General features: G+C 44.6%; 2 protein-coding genes across 3 annotated transcripts in view; one reads left to right on the top strand and one right to left on the bottom strand.

Moving 5' to 3' along the window:
- Nucleotides 1-2,611, top strand: part of LOC135368589 (acyl-CoA Delta-9 desaturase-like) — an 18,423-nt gene extending 15,812 nt beyond the window's left edge. Inside the window, exon 5 of the mRNA XM_064601975.1 lies at nucleotides 698-2,611. Within this exon, the coding sequence (XP_064458045.1) occupies nucleotides 698-1,145 (448 nt within the window). The 3' untranslated portion in view covers nucleotides 1,146-2,611. The remainder of the gene's footprint in view (nucleotides 1-697) is intronic.
- On the bottom strand, nucleotides 2,168-19,418 carry LOC135368588 (lysosomal alpha-mannosidase-like). Of its 2 annotated transcripts, none has more exons than XM_064601974.1 (25): nucleotides 19,099-19,418; nucleotides 17,654-17,756; nucleotides 16,723-16,896; nucleotides 13,872-14,065; nucleotides 13,644-13,749; nucleotides 13,473-13,570; nucleotides 13,313-13,384; nucleotides 13,075-13,191; nucleotides 11,988-12,191; nucleotides 11,826-11,892; nucleotides 11,600-11,639; nucleotides 11,314-11,383; nucleotides 10,775-10,897; nucleotides 10,387-10,503; nucleotides 10,134-10,278; nucleotides 9,984-10,057; nucleotides 8,593-8,808; nucleotides 8,381-8,505; nucleotides 7,353-7,454; nucleotides 7,160-7,247; nucleotides 6,963-7,049; nucleotides 5,771-6,004; nucleotides 3,727-3,879; nucleotides 3,403-3,475; nucleotides 2,168-3,298 (listed from the first exon to the last, which is right to left on the bottom strand). In XM_064601974.1, exons 1-25 carry the CDS (start codon nucleotides 19,189-19,191, stop codon nucleotides 3,183-3,185), a joined length of 2,991 nt encoding a protein of 996 aa, XP_064458044.1. In that variant the 5' UTR covers nucleotides 19,192-19,418; the 3' UTR covers nucleotides 2,168-3,182. The 2 variants fall into 2 exon arrangements, with proteins under 2 accessions (XP_064458044.1, XP_064458043.1); XM_064601973.1 differs by having other exon boundaries at nucleotides 3,364-3,475; nucleotides 19,099-19,417.

Here is a 19,418-nt window from a genome sequence, read left to right as displayed (position 1 = left end):
CCCTAGAAATTGGGTCCACTAACGTCTACGGCAGTGTAGGTCCGTCCGTAACAGTTGTGGGGAGAGAAAAAGAGAGGGAAGGAAGAAGTTTTTTCACTGCAACCGAAACGAGTGCAGACGCAGGGAGTTCAGGATCGGAAGATGGCACCGCATTTAAACGTGCAAAGCTACTGTCCTGCCCATGTACCGCACCTTCCAGCGCGATGTCCACGTGACAGTGGGTGGGACAGCGGAAGACATCTGACCCCACATCGCCTGACTCTGACTACCCACTAAGGAATTATCTACCAAGGAATACCCTTTCTGGCTGACTTTTCCTACCAAATCAAATAGATCCCCCCCCCCCCACACACACACTACTGCACGTAAACGTGTTTGGCAGGATGCTGAAACGTGCTGTCATTCTTTTATTATTATTATTATTATTATTCGCCACATGAACGTGTAATTAAAATGCATAAGAAGGTTTCTGACGTCGATTTCCGACTTCACACGGACGCACATTGTCTTCTCGGTGACAACGTCACAAATACACGTCCATACTTCCAATATCTCCTTATCTCTCATTCCCGATAGGAAAAACTCAGCAAACATCTTCCATTTGCTACGTACCCTGCCTTTTGCCCACGGAATGTGTGTAGATGTCGAAACTAGCGTATCAGCCGAAACTGTACCTTGTACATGTCCCTCTTTGCAGATATCACATCCCGATGACCGTCCTCCTGTGCTTCATCGTCCCGACTTACATCCCGTACCGCTTGTTCGGCGAGAGTCGCTGGAACGCTTTCTTCGTCGCCGCTATCCTTCGATGGGTGTTCCAGTTGAACGGCACGTGGCTAGTGAACAGTGCAGCTCACCTCTGGGGCCAGAAACCCTACGACAAGGCCATCTCCCCTGCCGAGAACATCTTTGTCTCTTTCTTGGCCATCGGAGAGGGCTTCCACAACTTCCACCACACCTTTCCTTGGGACTACTCCACCAGCGAATTAGGCTGGAAGATGAATGTCTCAACGATGTTTATAGATTTGATGGCCAAGATTGGCTGGGCGTACGACCTCAAGAAGCCCACCGAAGAGATGATACTCCAACGAGCCAAACGTACAGGCGACGGAAGTCACGATGAATATGTACAGCCCTGGTACTGAGCATGTACTCCGTAGAACGGAGTACACAAGGAAGTTTTAGATCGTGCGTTCGTAAAGTATGTATCACTTGTTTCAGCTCGCGTTTTGAAGAAAAGAAATGGGGAAACGATCTCATACGTTCTGCACAGTATAGGCTTATGTTCCATTTTTAGGCGATAGAGTATAGCATCTTCGAATTTGTCGGGGCGAGTGCTGCACGCATAACGGCAAGTGATGTCATTTATGCCAGCCCAGTGAGGACACCGGTCCCAAGGACGTCCGTCTGTTCATTGCGCGAGCTTAAGTGATGTCACCAGTCGTACACCGGACTCATTCTGCAACGGTTCGAGAGCCACGTCGAAACATGATACTTGTGTTCAGTTGCCAAAAGTTATTCGCTGCTTATGGTTGTCAATGAGGCCGGCATGCTGTCGGTGTCTCTAATGGCATCGTGAGAACGTTCAGTGTTAATACATGTAGGAAGCTGCATAGTGAAAACTACGACGGATTAAAAGATGGTGCCACAGGGCGAAGACCATCGCACGATTATGAACCATATTTTCTTTCGATGCACATTACTATACAGTCGATCACTATTATTAACGTGACTCACAGTCGAACCGAAATTATCAGTCAATCTTGCTGTGAACTACACATTGGCCATCAAGAAAGTCCCTGCTGGTATGGACAGTTTTCAAATGCAGCCACTACTCTACTCCAGCATGACCCTTTACATGCTTCCTCTGCGAGCGAAACAATGCCCACATGACAGCGAAACGCTCTTCCATCAAGTCGGATTCATCATGACTTGCAAATGGCTAAAGAACGTGCTGTAGTCGTCCGCATGTGAAATGCATGCGAGAGCGGCGCAATTGTGCGTTGCAAGAACAAAAAGTTTCGTCATTTCTGAAGCACGACGTTGTTGTTGTTGTTGTTGTTGTTATTATTATTGTTGTTAAAGACAAAGGAAACAAAAAACAAACAAACAAACTGTTTGACTGCCGCAAGGGAGCTTCTCATAAAAATGAATATCTTCTGAAAAAGAGAACTTTGAAAACACTTTATTATTCTTTCGCTTTCGGTTTCTCTTGTTGACATTGAAAAACAAAAATCACCGCGAAGAAGGAGGGATGTGCAATGGACTGACAGATACACTCCCTTGCTCCGTTGGCCTCGCGTTTCTTAACCCAGACTGTCTTTGTGTCATAGCAACAAGTTGCTCATGTTTCGTATGTTTTTTTTTTTCGTCCAACCAGTGCATAATATCACGATGTACTCTTGTGTCAGTGTTTTGGATCGAATTTCAGTTGGGCATGATGTCTCCCGCCATCTAAGTCATACTCCAAAGGGAAGCCGTGATTGTAGTTGTTGACCTTACAGTGCACATTCTTTATTTCAGTTCAATACTCACGTATGTACATAGCGTCTTATATTGTGTTATGTGATTTTAGCCTGTCATGATTTTCAATAAACATTATAATAACTCGCGTGCTGGAAGCACTTTATTGTTTACAAATGAATATTTGTATATTCTCTTGATAAACACGCCATGTACGGCAGTAGTTTTGGATGTTTTATAGCAACGCGCGAAAAACTGTTTCTCCTGCATGTATAAGCGTATGAGTTAATTAAACATTAATTTGACATATTTTACGCATATTTCTTGAATAAAGAAAAGGACACGTGTAAAACGTAATTTTCTCCTGCATAAAAGAACGATGGATGTCGCCGATCGAACCACTCTGATGGAATGGCCCTGCGGGCAAATGTGTGTGGCCTCACGCTAGGACGGTGCCGGTAGAATTGGCTCCCAGGCGCAGTGCCTTTAAAGGTGTCGTGCTTCCACCACCGGTGATAACAGCTTCCAACAGCTTTGTACAGTTAATGACATATTCAGAGAGGACGGTACCGAAGTGCGTGGAACGTAAATTTACAAAATCTCTCAGCGACACACATTCGTTAGGTTCATTTGTTCATTTCGAAACACACGTACAGAAAACTGTATCATACACATTGCAGCTTTAGACATAGCTCTAAATCGTCACTTCAATACCACACTTAGGAGCCCCTGTATGAAGGCAATTCAACTATGAACGTACGGATCTGCATCGGTGTAAGAACGATGCTCCAGCCCGACTTCACTTTCACCGGAACAAGGTCATCCAATGCGTTTCCTGCACAACGAAAAAAACCTTAAAGCCAACGCAACTCTACCGAAAAAAACATCGTAAAAACCTACCTCCGTCCAATATTATTTCATTCCTAAACAGCGCGATACCTTTGTTCTTCTGCGGCTTCGTAACGGCCAGGTTCATTTCATAAACGTCCATAATAGTTTCCGTAAAGAGCGACTGAAAACGAGAGAATTTACAAAGTCTGCAACAGCATGGTCATATTCTTCGAAACTTTTGAACTACATGTTCAAGTCCATCATCATCTCTGTTCATCATATCTTTGTTTTCTCATCATCTCATCACCTGTTTGTACTTTCTGTGTGTAAGCGTACCGGGGTACAGCCAGTTCGACTTCGTCGAAACTCAAATCCCCGTTTTTTTTTTTTTTTTTCTTTATCACATCACATCATCGTCATATTCTATTGTACCTGCAGCGAGACCGTGGCGGGGGCGGACAGGCTACCAGCGTTGTCTCCTTTCTCGTAGAAGTGTTCCAGACGCAAGAGAACCAGCCCTTCCTTCCATTGCTCGAACGACAAAAGGTGGACATTGGGAGGCAAAGGAGATGACGTTCCAGAGAACTATTAAGAAACAAACATGTTTAAACAAATATGTAGGAGTGGAGGCCAAACGCTCATAAGCCACGGCTTATACCACGACCTACTAGCGACCACGTCATTTGCACCACTCCACAGCGCCGCAATTTGGAGGCTTGCTGCGGCGGCACTGGTCATCGACCGGTTTATTGCTTCTTCAATTGCTATAATAGGGTTGATTCACATGACGTCATCCGCAGGAGATCGCCACTGTCGCTAGCAGGCAGATTTGCTGCCATCGGCCAACATATTGTAAGTCCCATCCAAGCCGTTACCCATATCGCCCTCACCGGATATTTGGTGTTTCGAAGTTATTGTGCTGTGTGATTTGTAGCATACTCAAGCAAGTTCCATGTTTTCGACGTTAACAGTCATCCCAAAAGCATATGGCAGCGAACGAATGCGGGAACAGAACTTCGAGGGACCTACAGTATGGCGGCGAGGGTAACGTCAGTGAATAAACCCTATGACAATATATGTTTCAGCACACGAGAGGAGGTAAAGTGTGATTGTGCTGGTGGTGGTAACGGGTAAAGTGTGAAGAAACCACGTGGTGAAACGTCTGTCCACTCAGAGCAGCAAGAAGCTGGTGCTCGTAGGGCTCGCTAGAAGAGGCTTTTCACAGCAAAAGCCACGTGTATCTCACAATGGGCCGTTATCCCGTTATTTCCGAGAAGGTCCAATGAGGTCGCTCCTCAGGTACGTGGGGAAGGAGAAACTGCAGAGCTATGCCTTGTATGGGTGGATGGGTATGATAGAAAAGAAAAAAAAATGGAGATGTAGGTCGCGCCGGTGCGACCAGCTGCCCCTAGACGCTTGCTGTGTGTTAGTACTGAACGCTTCGCAGCGAGTGTCGAGCAGTGAACTCGACTTAACAGATGGCTTCAGCTCGTATGTCCTTGATGCAGCTCGCCAGGGCATTTAGCGGAGGTTATGGTGCTGCTCGGGCCAACTCCCCAGTACCTTTACGACGCTGGAGGGCCCATGGTCTAGTTCCTTGGTCATGCCCTCCACGATTAGGCGAGCGAACGACAAGGGCATCATCATTCATAATTTAACTGTTGTTCTTGTTGTTGTTGTTGTAGTATGCAGCAATGCTGCTGTTAACGGGACATCGCGTCGTAGGCGATGAATTATTGGCTCTAAAGGCCGTGGCATCCTAGTTGGAAAGCAATATAGGTCGAGTTTGGGTGAATTCGTGCGAGGAACGAGGGTTGCATGACGTCAACAAGCCACACGGTCTGAGATAACCGATTTCGTAATGAGGTAAGCAAATAGTTTGCGTCAGATTTCGTGAAGTAAATTTCCTGTGTAGATCTTTTATGGTGCGCATTCCGAGAGGTCATGTCCGCCTGCTCGTTTCCACTGATACGGCAGTGTCTCAGATGCTATGCCTTGATGATGTGCTATGATGGTATGCCTTGTACTCAGGCTTACATTACGATTATTCTGCAAGCAGTGCATGTCCCACGGAGAATATGTGTTCTTGCAAAAAAATATAACTTGATAATCGTCATCATTTTACATACTTTGATAGATATGGTACCCCCACTGTCATCTGCTACGACAGAGTCCTTGCTTCTGCCGTGCAAAACTGAACTATAATTTTCAAGTATCCAATCATAAGGAAGATCCCGCCGGTGGTTGTGCTGCGCCCCTGGCGGATTATGTTGACGGGACCCTCCAAAAGAGTTCCATATATTATAACCTGGCCGGCGTAACCTAGTAGGTCGTAGTTGAAACTCAGTTTTTCGAATGTATGCCTATACTAAGGCGCTGCTTCGACAAGAAACCCTATTTCCAGCGAAAACTGGATCGATGCCTCAGGTGCACAAAAGAAAATCACGACAGAGGTACAAGGACATGTTATGCTCACCGAAGCCTTGTACTTGGACAAGTAGGACTTCACTGACTCGATCCGAGCAAAGGCTGGAACGGGCGCCATGTACAGTTTTTGTGCGAGTTGCCGGTGCAGTTGTGCAGCTTCGTCGATGGTGCTGAGAAGGACACGGTGTCTACCCCGTACTACAATTCCTTTGCCATTGTAGTACGTCTCGTTCAAAGCCTCGCCAACGCCGAAAGCATCATCGTACAGCAACCGTCTGTGGACCTGTTCAGTAACCGGATAAGCAGGATACAGGCGGCATGCAGGAACACGCGGCACACTATAGGACGTGATGAGGAAGATGAAGCGTAGTAGGGGATCGGGAATGTTTACGGCTTCAAGCAACACACGCGGATTGTTTATATTAAGGGGTTTGAATCAATGTTATCATGGTTCGTTCTGCTTTTGTTTCCTCTGTACCAAACGCGTTATTACTAGGGCAAGGAGTTTTAGGCATTTACCTATAAATGCAAGGAAGATACCTATAAACGCCTAGATGCGGCATTTTCGGGGTTGCCTGCCTTTCTAGCGACTATATTGGATTGTAGCCTTTTCTAACGTTTTTCGGCGCCATAACAGCCTTTTTTAGAGGTGCAAGTGCGAGTGTGCGTATCAGGCTCATGCTGAGCTGCATTTTACTTTTCGTTTCTGCGTGTTTGCGCCTTTTTCTTTTCCTTTTTTTTTTGCGTTTTTTTTTTAGCACCTTGGTTTGCTGGAAGCTGTTCATGCATATTTGATCACAAGATTTGGCCTTGCTTGGCCTTTCAATATCTTCAAGGGCGGAGAACTAAAAGTATTATTCAATATAGTGTGGTTTTTGGCCGCCTCAGCATTCGTGTACCAGAAGTCAAAGATTGTACGGTACTGTAACCTTTAAACGAGCAAGTTTTCCCGGAAGGAGCATTCTGAAACACCAACACAGGAAAAGAGCGTACCAGATTAACTTGCCTATTCTTGCGTTTTATTGCCTATTTTGGTGCTTTTGAGGGCCTAAAACGCCTGCCTATTTCCGTCGTTTTTAGTGCCTAAGTTTCCGGGCCCTACTTATTACATATAGTTCGTGGAGTGACCGAGCTACGCTTAGCTAGGGAGAGGTAAGTTTGTCATCGTCGGATTTCTTATTATTTTCTCTACAATCATATAACACCTACTTTCTTTTTCTTCTTCAGCGCTGCACACTTACCATGAGTTCGACCGATCCGTTTCGAAGGCTGCTGCCACCGTGAGAACGATCCGTCAGAACTGTGAACTGTACTTTCTTTTCTTCGTCCTAAGGAAGCGAAGTCGTGGCCTTTGCTATCAGCGGCCAGTAATACTTTCTTCGTAGCAATGTCCTATCCTATCCAATCCTAAAATCTACAGTAGGTAATGTTACCTCACCTTGAGGAAAATTCTACTGTTGACGGGATAGTAATTTCCCGCTACGGGTTCGTGCAGTTTAACTTGCCAAGTGGGACGACTGTCTTTCCTGCAAACCAAATTAAAATAATACATAGCACAAACCGCGTGGGGATGACTCAGTATGACCGTTCATTGATAACTGGATCGGGATTAAACCGATGATTTTGCGTACTTTCTTTTGAGTATTTCCCTTCCGTTGGAGTCCGTGTAGAAGACACCGTCGGTGCTGAGATCCGTATCGAATCGCGTGATGACTTCCTTCCCGATGCCATCTCTGGAAACGAAACGAAACAACGGAATGCCTGAAATATAATCCGTCACTCTCACAAAGAAACATATAGCAACAAATAACTTTTTAACGGATACTGAGGAATGGTACAGCAATTGTTGCGGTGAATCACCTCATCGCATCGTCGTACACGTAGTAGTTGTTGTTGTTGTTGTTCACGGAGATTTTCACATTCTATGAAATTTAAGCTCAGTTTGTTGTGAAAAAATGCACTGCGAAAAGTACAGCAACAACACTGAAGAAGTGAGGCTGCATCAACGTGGATGCCGATGGCTGCTCCATATCGCATATAGCAGCGTGCTGTACGCAAATGAGAGGTAAGCAATTAGCGTAGAATGCGACTCTGTTAGCAGACTGACTTGACTACCAGCTCGAGTGGCTGAGTGGTTAGCCAGAGTTAGGGCCCTGTCACGTCGAGACTGTGAGGTACCAGGGTTCGAACCCCGGCTGTGATGTCGGGAGTTTTTCCTAGACTTTCCTCAGACGCTGTCAGACATATGTCGGCACAGTTAATTCCCTTAGAAGCCTGCCAAGGACGCACATTCCAACAGAGCGTTAGTCGTGATGTTGGCCACCTTAGTGAGGCCGACAACAGCGAGCTCTTTCAGTAGCGCCACCACCACTGATAAAAAGTCACTCAAGGAAGAGAGAACCCAAGGTCCGTCAAAATTCACTGTCCGCCCCGGTATCTTGAAGAAAGGATATCGGGACACCCGGAGCATGCCGCATATGGGATGACAGCCAAGCGCCTAAACCCTCGCCGATTTATCGAGGTCGTGGTTTCTAGCATGAGAGCCACGTCGAACAACCGCCTTTATACGAATTATGTTCAAGTTTTAAAAAAAAAATTTTTTTTGTACGGCTCAAGGAAAGCGATCAACAAGAGCAAATAAATTCAGACTTTTCCTCACCCGATGGGAATAGATCCAACGACCCAATCGAATTCGACGAAATCTTCGTCTTCGTACACGCGAATGACTTGAGTTAGCCAATCAGAAAAGGTCTGTCGGACTTCCTTCACGAGGCTTCCAGATGCCTGCATTTAGTGGAAAAGTAAACAAACCGTAGGTATCGTTTGTGGAATGGGTTTCAACGTATGAACTACACGGGTTATGAGACTCACCTCTGACACATCCAGCTCTACTTTCTGACCAACTGGAATCGGCTCTGTTCCGTTTGGTCTGAAAATGTATGCCCCAGACGCTCGTCGATCGAAGTTCTCGTTGTCACCAGCCATTCCTTTGTAGTAGTAGAACGACTGTTTTACGTTCACGCTAACGGAACCGTACTGTAGCTGCTTCAGAAGTCCAGTTGTACCGTCAATAATGGCCGCTACTTTCTGAATTAAAAAGAAAAAAAGGCATAATGGTCTCTGTAAAATCAGGAAAGTAATTATGATAGTAATGGTAGTGACACGACAACACGCAGTAAAGACACATGTGCACAAGACAACATGCATTACTACTGCATTAAACATGCGGTATAGTTTTCAAGTGTTTGTACCATTTGAATGATTCTAAATGTCAAACAAACAAGTAAAGAATATTTTGTTGATTGTGGCGTATGGTTCTTGCGAATCAACGTTAACACACTCGGATAATGTCGTATAGATTTTGGGCACTTTCGGGGAACAGGATATCAGGCATGGGCAGTATTTAAATCCATTGTAATTAAAATAGCATTTAAAATATAAATACATGTATTTATATTTTTTATTTAAATATAGACTCGAAAAATGTCTGTATAATTATATTTAAATACCAATTTTTAGGTATTTATTTTTGTAAATACTTTAGATATACTCCTAAATACGCAAGATACTGACTCATATCTTAAAGTTACCCTGCATTTGACTTTTCGGTAAGAAGGGCAAAGCAGAGTTTGGAGAGCCCCGCAGTTACGCCGTGTTTTCGCAAGCACGCACATGCGACAAACCATTTTAGATGGCGAGTTTTTCCCTGTTCTTGCGGGCAACGGTCGGGACTGCCCGACTACCTTGTTGTACGAAGCATCTTCGTCAAATATAATACGAGCCTTTCTTCATCGGCGCCTGTGGAGAGCTGTTCTCCTTTGCGAATCCGGCCCAACAGAAAATACCTAGAAGATGCAGTCTTCGAGAAACTTCTAATATTAAAATCGCCATGATAATCTAACAAGTAAATACTATTCTTCCTTGCTGATTTGTTGTTATGATCATCATTATTTCTGTAATTCCAGATGATATCTTCCTCACAGTATTTATGGCAGTAGTCATGGTATCTAAATAATTTGTATTTAAATCCTCATATTGAAAAGTATTTATGCAGAGTATTTAAATAGCTCTTTCAAAGTATTTTGTATGTATATATTTAAATACTAAATAATGTATTTATGCCCATCCCGGCATATATAGTGCCCTGAAATGGCGTGTAATCCACTGTGACACTTCATAAGATACCCATCTACAGCTTCTTTAATGCCCAACAGAAACGGCCTGTCCCCTAACTGTCCTTTAGTGTACTGTCCAATACTAACCTTTCCCTTGAGTACAACATCATCGCCGGCACTGTTCAACCTCCGTAGTGTAGTCTCGTGCCTGCTTGAACTGCCTGGAGATTCACAGAAGTACGTAAAATTTACGATACTTTGTCTTTCCTATCCTTTTAACGAGCGTTGCTTACTTACCATGGTCTGCCTTCACACTCTCGTTCATTTCAACAAAGTAGGTCTGGAACCCGAGAGGTGGCAAGGAAGCCTTGAAAGTGATTTCGTAGTTCGCGGACGATGCTCTTTCTGGAATATTCTTCACACCTTTGGGAATGGTCAGCGCCTATGAACAGCGGAGGAGCAGGCTTTTAGCCATCACCCCATTCACAACATTCACTTTCTCTTTTCCCTAATCTTGAATTGAGAAATATACAGACTGGAAATATCTCACCTGTGAGTCGACTATATTACCCTTTGCGTCGTGGACAGTCGGCAGTGAAGTGACCGTTGGAATGGTTACATACGCATCTACTGGCTTGGCTTGTGGGTTGTACACGATTACTGCAACCTGGGGGAGGGGAGACAAATGGAGAAGACCAGTGAACCCTATACGCTATGCAAGTAAGTCAACTCTCTGCGCAGCCCCACAGTGTCTCTCTTTCCCATGAGCCCAGGGAGCGACTTCATTTGTCCTTCTCCCATGCTTCAGTGTGAGTCGACACGCTCTTCGTCACGTGGTCTCTCCACACTTTACCTCCTTCTCACGCGCAGAGACACACTGTCATAGCCTATTGTCGTTGTGTTTTTACGTGAACGAGCGAGATCACCAGGCAACTTACCGTATCTCCAGTTTCTGTTACTGTACATGCGCTGATGTTCAGCGTGTGGCAGAATGTGAAACGGGGCGCCACTGTTTCCTTGCCCTGTCCTGTGAGGTTTTGAAGCGCGGTGTAAACCGTTTCCTGTTGAAATCAAATCGGTTGGTGTTACAAAGGGTCACGAAGGCAACAGCCCGTTCCGATTTTGCCATCCCAAGCGCGTTAAAATCTGCAAAATTCCAATTTGTTCGATGCGGATAGCACACAAAAATGGAGAGCTGTCGTATAATGCAAAATAATGTTTATATAGTATACATATCATCGATCAATGACGCACATTTAAGAACCATGTAGTTACAAGTAAAGTATAGATGAATAAATGTAAATTTATTCAATATTTATTTGCGCCGAGTAGAATTCAAAGCCCGATGAAAAAGCCTTCCACCGGATTTCCTGTCGACAGGCGAGCCTACATGCCGTCTACTATCACAAGCGTACATCATGTAAGCTGTACTACTGCACAAAACAGAAAAAAAAATAGAACAAATACTTCACGATACCTTAATGTCGACCAGACCCCTATAGAGATGTTTCACGTAGTCATCGTTGACGGCTTGCTTCGCTGTGCCACTGTGCCAAATGATAATCAACGACGAATCAGAGAAGCACAATAACATACCCTCTTTCAAAAGCATGTGTCTGCAATGAAGAACGCTAAACTCCTTTAAAGGAAGCATGTGAAAAATAATGAAGACGTTGTCCGCAGATTGATGACTGGTAGATGATGCGATGAATTCAATTTCTCCTTTTTTTAACATTAACTGGTAGAAAATTGAGTGACAATACCTGACAGCATCGTGATGTTGAGCAACTGAAAGGGACTCCCCTGAAAATAAATACAGCAAATATCAACAGCTGTACACGGAGATAAGTAGCGTAAGACCCAGAATGCTGAATAATATAAGGCCCTGACAGAATTCATTCTACACTATGTATACAACTACACTATGAACAAATACCGTCCTCTTCTTTTTTTTTTTTTTTTTTCGAATACCGTACGTCATCTACTTACTCAGTAGGCCCATTTTATTCAGCTCAGCAGCGTCTAGGTGAGCCAGAACTGCCAGTTGTTTCACTGCCTGTTGGAAACCACAAAGCTGCTCTTAACGATTCCCAACAGCGAGCGGCCTTTCCAATAAAGACCACGCTGTCTCAGCCACATAAACCTTCGCACCTGAAATATGTTGTTTCCATAACGGTCGAAAAACTTGAAGGCCGGCCGACTGGTGAAATAGCCCGACCAATAGGCATGCGGGTCGCTCGCGTAGGGAAAGAAATCGTCGGACTTCGTGGGCCACGTTGCTCCAGACTCGCGCAGCGCTTTCAAGTAGCACGATGGGGTAGAATAAAGAAGGTTCACCTTGCTTCCGGAAGCTTGCTGGAAGATAAATGGAACATTACGGCTTTGTACAGGTTCGCGATACATCGAAAAAAGGCGTATAGCTAGCGCAATAAACGAAGCACAACGTCGCTCCTGTAAAGCGTGCTCTGCCACTATACCAGGATGCATTGTGGGAAAGACGAACAATGGCGTGCGAGAAGGGGTTCACTAATGCGTTCTTCTTTCTTTCTTTCTTTTCTGTCTTTCTTCTTTCTTTTACTCCTTCTTCTTTTTCTTTTTTTTTTTTTTACACTGTCACGGACACCATATCGATTTCGCTTCCTGACCACGTTGTCATCTACACTTCGAAAGAGGAACTAGCGTTTACCGACCATCGAGAAGGCAACTCCGTAAGGAACAAGAAAAGTAGAGCATATTTTTTTACACGTACAGCTCCGGACAACCTTAATGATAATAGTCGGGAAAAAATGTGGTCTCGTTCCCGAGCGCGATTGTAGCAACACTTGGGGTCATTAGGATATCCTAATTGAACAAAATTATTCTGTTAGTTTAACGCGAGGATTTTGGTCACTTAACATTTCCCTAGTGCCCCCAGGGTGCCTGTCATCGCGCTGAAAAATGATACAGAATTTTTTCCAGTGTTATTATTAAGGTTGACTAGAGCTGTACAGCACGTGGTGCACGTCGGGGCTAGCCTTTTGTGTACCAATCGTTTACCTTACGTGCGACGCTTTTTACTTCTGACGCAGCGTATTCCTTTCTTCATTTTTTTTCTTTTTTTGTTACACACAGCAACTTTTATGGCGGCAAAATCAGATACAACACGCCTAAGACGTGAGAGTATAATTGCACTTAAAGAAGGAGTGGCGTAATTCTTTAAGCGAGGGCCCAGAATATAACTCGAGCAACAATTCCATACCTTTGCGTTTACATAACGAATCAGCTTGTCCAGATTGTCAAACCAATGAGGAGCGCTTTGGTAATTGAAGTCGTTGCCCATGGTGACGGGGATGTTATTTGTCTTGTAGAAGGCAGACTTAAAAAAGAGGAAAGTCACGACTTTAATATGTCACCTTTCATAACTCGCACGGCACGTAGATGTACTACCCATTTAAAGGCGCAATAAATGTCAAAACGAAATGAACATGAATACTTACTTCATTCTTGGCATAGTCAAGAAACTGCGCGACTCTGGCGTCTACGTTGTACTCTGCAGTATGTGGGTCGTCCTGAAATGGAAGTGCCGATCGAGAACCTGCATATGCTATGCTTGGGGATGTGACAGGATCACAATATACAGAAGCTGTCTCTACGAACGATAATGGGTTCGTCGTCGCAGAAAATGTCGAAGCAGAATCCAGGGGGCGGACTGTACGTGTTCGGAAGTATCCCTGTAAGAATCTCCGCGGCTTTTCCTGAAATGTGAGCAGAGCTGATCTGAAAGCTGTAACGGCTTAATGTAGAACGAAGGAGAAGGCATGACCCTACCGAGGTTTGCACTTGCTTGCCAAATAAACTCCATTTCTTTGTTTGTTTCACGATGGTCCTTGTCCTGGTAGTCGAGACGTCCAAAGAAGTAGCCATCCATATCCATCTGGGGTATACCGCAAGCATAAGTTATCCTTATAGGTTATAGGTTATATAGGTTATAGCATCCTTCTATTATTCCGTTTCAAGTTCGTTTGTTCTTTATGGAGCTGAATGTGTAGCATTTACCTGCGCCAGTAGTGAAGCGTATTCCCTGGAATGTCCGAAGGGATCTATCTGCCACCCTATCCTGGGAATACCGCAGTCTCCGAAAACGTCCTTAAGCCTTCGCAAGCCGTAAGTCATCTGGTCAATGGTGTTTGAATAATGGGAGCAGGCTTCGTCACTCATCACCCAACCACCACTGATGAACTCCATCTGACCTGGTCGGGCACACCGAACGTTACCAGAAGGGCACACACCATGAGTAACGCATACATTTTTCAGGAATCTCATAAATTTCGTTGCCATTTGTTAGATGATTATACGTATAACGGTTATGATGATTATTACGATTACATATATTATAACGATTACATGCAGGGTGTCCAACGGGATATTAATAATATATCTGAACAAAGTTTTGAAAACAATACCGAATGAAACCGCAGCATATGTTACTTGCAGCCGTCTTGCGCGAGTCAGGGTATCTTTGTATTGGCCCTAATAAATTATGGCTTTTAATATTCATTTTAGCGTCGGAGTATCAATTTGAAGTTGTAAAGAGCTCAATCGAGGAGAGATAACTCCTAGATTCATCTTTTTGTGCCCTGTCGCGCGTTTCCTCTTCGTTTCTTTTTTATTTTTCACGTTCCAAAGAAACCCCGCAAATACGAAAAAGTGTCACGTGACCACCTGCCTGCATTGCTACACTGCAGCGTTCTCAAGCGTGCAAGGAACGAGCTAAGTCTGCTCCTGCATTTCGCTTCCATGGGTCCGGGCAACGCACGCCTGAAAGCTCAAATAAGGGCGCTTTTAAACGTTTTCAAAGAATATCGTATAACTAAGTGTTACTTTCTTCCGCTTCTTTGTTCTGAGCTTTACTTTTTCTTTCTTTTTGGAGCTTCGAAAAAAGAACCACGTCTCGCTGTACAACGCTGTCAACGGCTGAATTCATGATTTTTGAGGTCACGCTACAACTTCAAATTCGCACTCGAGCGTTAAAACTGACAATTAGCTGACATAAGTTGGTCGAATAAGAAAATGCGCTGAATTGCGACACAATATGCCGCAGGTTTCTTTCATGCACCGCACAAGTTCTGTGGTGAACGACAGTGGGTGAACTACGTGAACCGTATACAAGTTCTTCCTCTTCTTCTTTTTCTTGTTTTACGTGGAACACCCTGTATATTGTATGTATACATAAAAGTAAGCCATATTACAAGATACGAACAACAGTCGTAGGGCAAATTATGTTAACAAGTGCTCGACAGAAACTTCCTCCCAGAAGCTGCTTTTGTAGCTTTTATTCTCGAGCGCTCGTCTGGATGCAACGTTAAAAATACGCCACTATCTTAACTTATCTAACTCTTTCTTAGTGACACTGAATGAAACTATCAGACCCCCTGTTAGTCATCGCTTCCAAGTCTCTCCTTATCGCATCGGGTGTTGAGTCCAAGATTGGGCAACCTTCAAAGAGGGGTTTTCCCCCCACACCCCAACACATGTTGTTTTAGGCCCATTTCACACCACCGTTTTTCGCGTCCGTGTTTTTCACGCAGGCAAAACGGACCCATTGGAATCTACGAAGCACGATAGCCTCTCGGTTCTATTTTTGAAGCATACGGAAGACAAAAAACGGTAATGTGAAATGGGCCTTTAGGCCGCTATCACATTACCGTACTATTCGTCGAGCCCTGTAGGTTCCAATGGGTCCGTTTCGCCTCCGTAAAAAACACGGACGAAAAAAAAAATAATAACGGTAGTCTGAAACCGGCCTTAGTGTGATTGGTATGTTACCCTCTAACCCACGATGACGCTCTCTCCACTATAAACGCTTCACAGTGGCGCCGCATAGTTTTCAGACACGTTGCCCGACACATCTTCCCATCTTCAAAATAGTTGCATCAGAAATGAGAAAGAAACTTAATACAAAAATGTTTGTGTGGCCTCGATAGCTGTTGTCAGCCTCCGCCGTCCGTCTTGCCGCTATTGCTTGAATTTCCCCTGACAGTTCTAGCCAGAGCAAAGACACAAAACCAAGAAAGCGGAGTGACTGCCCATTATTACAGCATGTTCGATTCGTGGTACACATTTCTTGAGGCCGACTGCGAGAGACGAATCTTTCGAACAATATTGCTTGTACGGATAAGACAGCATAAAGGTATGCAAGCGAATGGACGAGATTGGTACTAAGAATGGCCATGGACACAAACAGAAAAACTACACGACACGAATGCTCAATAGCTTGTACCCTCGTACAACAGACCTCTGCCCGTGAAACGTCATCGTGACGTTCGTAGACAGACTGAAACCGAAACAAATCTGAAGGTGAGGGCTGGGTTCCACGAATGGGCACTTGATCGCTGCCTTCTATTTAAAGACAAGTAGGACTGGGGGTCGCGTCCCCCCAAGACCGTGGTTTTCGGGCGCGACCTTATTCGCCCCCTTGCTTCTAGCGTAGTTACACTCTACCAAATTGGTGGCGCTGTCGAACACTATGACATCATTTGTTTACAAGCAGGGAAAGGTCTATTGCCTTGACATACGTCTACAGACAGAGGTGACTTCGTCGTGACTCACATCCCCCGCCCCCCCTTTTTTTTTCTTTATCACATCACCATTATCACAGAGTCACGAGGAAAATATTGATTAGAGAGGTCAGCTTGTTGTCGCCGCAGATTGCTATTCTATAACACTGTCCCCTCGATACATTTCCACAAATCATATCTGTAACAGCGTCACCCTCCGATAAAGCAGCACCAAGGGCAGCTTCATACGCGGCAAAAGTGCATCGCGTATCAGGTACGGAACAATAGACAAGCACGAATCGTCATTGCGTCACCTGACGCTATATGCGGTGTACACCGAGTCTGTTTACCTGACTGGACGAGCTTGTTGAAGCGCGATCGGGTTGTCTCGTTCCGATGTGTCCACCACTTGTCGAAGAAACCAGTCTCGACGAAAATAAAACGTTTGCTAGGATCGTCTTCGAGTGGGACGAGAACAGAGTCGAATATGTACTGTACGCCGGCATTAGCGATGTAATTCTTGCCTGAAAAACGGAAAGAGCACTTGTTGCAGTGATATCACAGAGCCAGTAATCGATAGGCAGTGAGACCGAGTCATCTTTAATAAAATACGAATGTAAAGAAAAGTTCTCAACACACAGCGGCCTTGTTTGACATACGAATTCACAGGAAGAAGATAATGCGGCCGCTCTACAAGTCGGCTTTACGTGTTTACGTTGGCATTGTACGCAAACTGCGTTCAACTTTTACGTACCCTTTAAGGAGAAATAGTGATGCCTCTCACATCATTATGATTCTGTGTGTCTCTCATTATTGTCTTCGTTGAGTATAACACCGACGTTTATCTTTCAGGTGTCACGGATCATCTTTGTAACTTCCCCTGTTGCCCATACGTATAGCAAGAAGTACAACACTTGACTAACAACATATGCCCCCACTAGGGAAGTTTCGTTACCGGTTCTAGAGTTTACGTGTTTTTTCTCCCCGCCTCTTTTTTCACGTGACCACTTCGTATGTTACATGTAGATGTCAGCTCTTTACAACTTTTGCACCTGACGAAAGGCAGACTACTGCAAGAAAGCTCGTACGTTAATAAACAACAGTTTCAGTGTTTTTATCTTTTTATCATTCTTATTGACCGCACAAGATTATTGACCGCACAAGAGCTATTTACAAGATTTCTACATTCCTCGGTTGCTAACAACAACATTGTACAGACAAAAGCGAAAGAGCTCTACGCATTTTTGAACGAGTTCCATGTATTGCGAATATTAGACTCACTGCCGAAGTAGTATTGGTCGACAGTCTTCAACCAGCCAAGATCCATGTGCGTGTGAGCCAAAATGTGCACATTGAGCATTCCCGGTTTCGTGGCCGGACAGCTCTGTAAGGAAGCACGGGGCAGAAAGAGGAGGGAGGGGGATATGTATTTATTAGAAAAGATTTAAAAAAAAGAGGAGGAAAAGCATCAGAGGAACAAGAAGCAATGAAAAAAATAGACCGAAGCTCTTTGGCTACACGTAGTGCAAGAGTTAAAAACTCACGCGTCACTGTATTTCGGCCGGAAGGCTGTGACTGACGGACAGCTGTTTAGACCGGGACAGCTGTCCAGTGCTGGGTATATGGCCGCGTTTGAATAGTAAAACAATAATAACCGTGTGATCACCGGAGAAACTGCCAAGAGAAACGTGACTGTATGGACACAGGCGTCCGTACAGTCGCTGCAGAGAGTTTCATTCTACCTCTCTTCATTCCTTTCTCACGTTTCGTTCTTTTTTTTTTTTTTTTTGCTAGCCTTTATTATTCGTGCATGTTATGCCAATATGCGATGCCAAAAACTAAAAACAAAAAATGCGGCCGTACAATCTCCTAAATCAGCGTTTCTCAACCGGGATTCCTTGTCCTGAGGTTCCGCGAACAGGGTACGGTGAAACTTGATCGCCTACCAAGGCCTGCTCTCGGACGACCTTTATGTCGGACCGTGCTTGCTGTTTCATCGTTGGGCATTGGGATTGACATTGAGATCGCAGGATGAGGTTGCCGCGGCTGACGGTCATTGTAAAAAGTAGTGCCGGACGCTGCACCGGACATCACGCGACGAAACCAAAAGCAACTAAATAAATTATAATTAAACAATTTAATAATCAGTTGTACAGACTAAATAATTTGCCGTATGTACGACATCAAGTTCGCCTCAGCGACTTACAGACAGATGTCCCAATGTAGTAGGTTCCTTGAGATCGTCCTAGCGCGATCACGGTTTCCCATATAACATACGTTGAGAACCACTGTTCTAAATAATTGTGCTGGAAGTTAGACATCTGATGTTTTCAATGTTTCAATGATTTAGATGTTTGAAATTGAGCTTGCAGAATATTCTGCAATATTGCATATTCTGCATATTGTGCATGCATGGGAAAGGAATGTGTTTTCGATTGAGCTTGCAGAATATTCCGCAAGCTCAATCTAAAACATATTCCTTTCCCATGCACGCACAACGGGGTATTTCGTAAAACCGGGATGACATACAATGCAGCACTCGTCACGCGAAAGGTACGCGTCTATAAAAGCAGTTGATGAAGATGTGCAGCTGGCTCCGATCGTCGCTTTGATCAATAATACTAACACTAATAGCTACGAATGAGCAATGATGTCGATAGATCCCGCTGCCATATTCGAAAAAGAACGTAGAAGAGCGCCGCCTACATATGCACAGACATACTTACCCCATACCCGCATTTACTTGCAGAAACAGTTGGGGCGCCCCAAGCTGACTTCAACAGAACGCAGAACAACAGCAGTGCTCGTGGGCTGCACATAGCAACGCCGTGCAAAGTTCGTTACTGCTCAGCTCTTGAACGGCACACGAACTTACGGCGACTGACGGAGAGGCGGTCTCAGCAAACACTCGCAGGGCAGAAAGCTCGATTGGCGACCGCACAGGAAATCCGATAGGCGAAATTTCATCACAGGGATGGCATGACGCATTCACAGTTTGGGAGATAACGCATAAGTCGCAAGTGGTGACAGACAGACGACACAACAC

Source organism: Ornithodoros turicata, chromosome 9, assembly GCF_037126465.1.
Source record: "Ornithodoros turicata isolate Travis chromosome 9, ASM3712646v1, whole genome shotgun sequence".
Classification (NCBI taxonomy): domain Eukaryota; kingdom Metazoa; phylum Arthropoda; class Arachnida; order Ixodida; family Argasidae; genus Ornithodoros; species Ornithodoros turicata.
This window is presented reverse-complemented; position numbering and strand designations above follow the sequence as displayed.

Bases quoted from the DNA above. Each gene is read 5' to 3' on its own strand.
- LOC135368588 (XM_064601973.1), bottom strand. From the start codon at position 19,191: ATGTGCAGCCCACGAGCACTGCTGTTGTTCTGCGTTCTGTTGAAGTCA. The intron at 6,005-6,962 runs GTAAGTGTGCAG...GTTACTGAACAG, and splicing joins ACGGATCGGTCGAACTCATG to GTCCACAGACGGTTGCTGTA. The intron at 3,476-3,726 runs GTACAATAGAAT...TCTCGTTTTCAG, and splicing joins CCGCCACGGTCTCGCTGCAG to TCGCTCTTTACGGAAACTAT.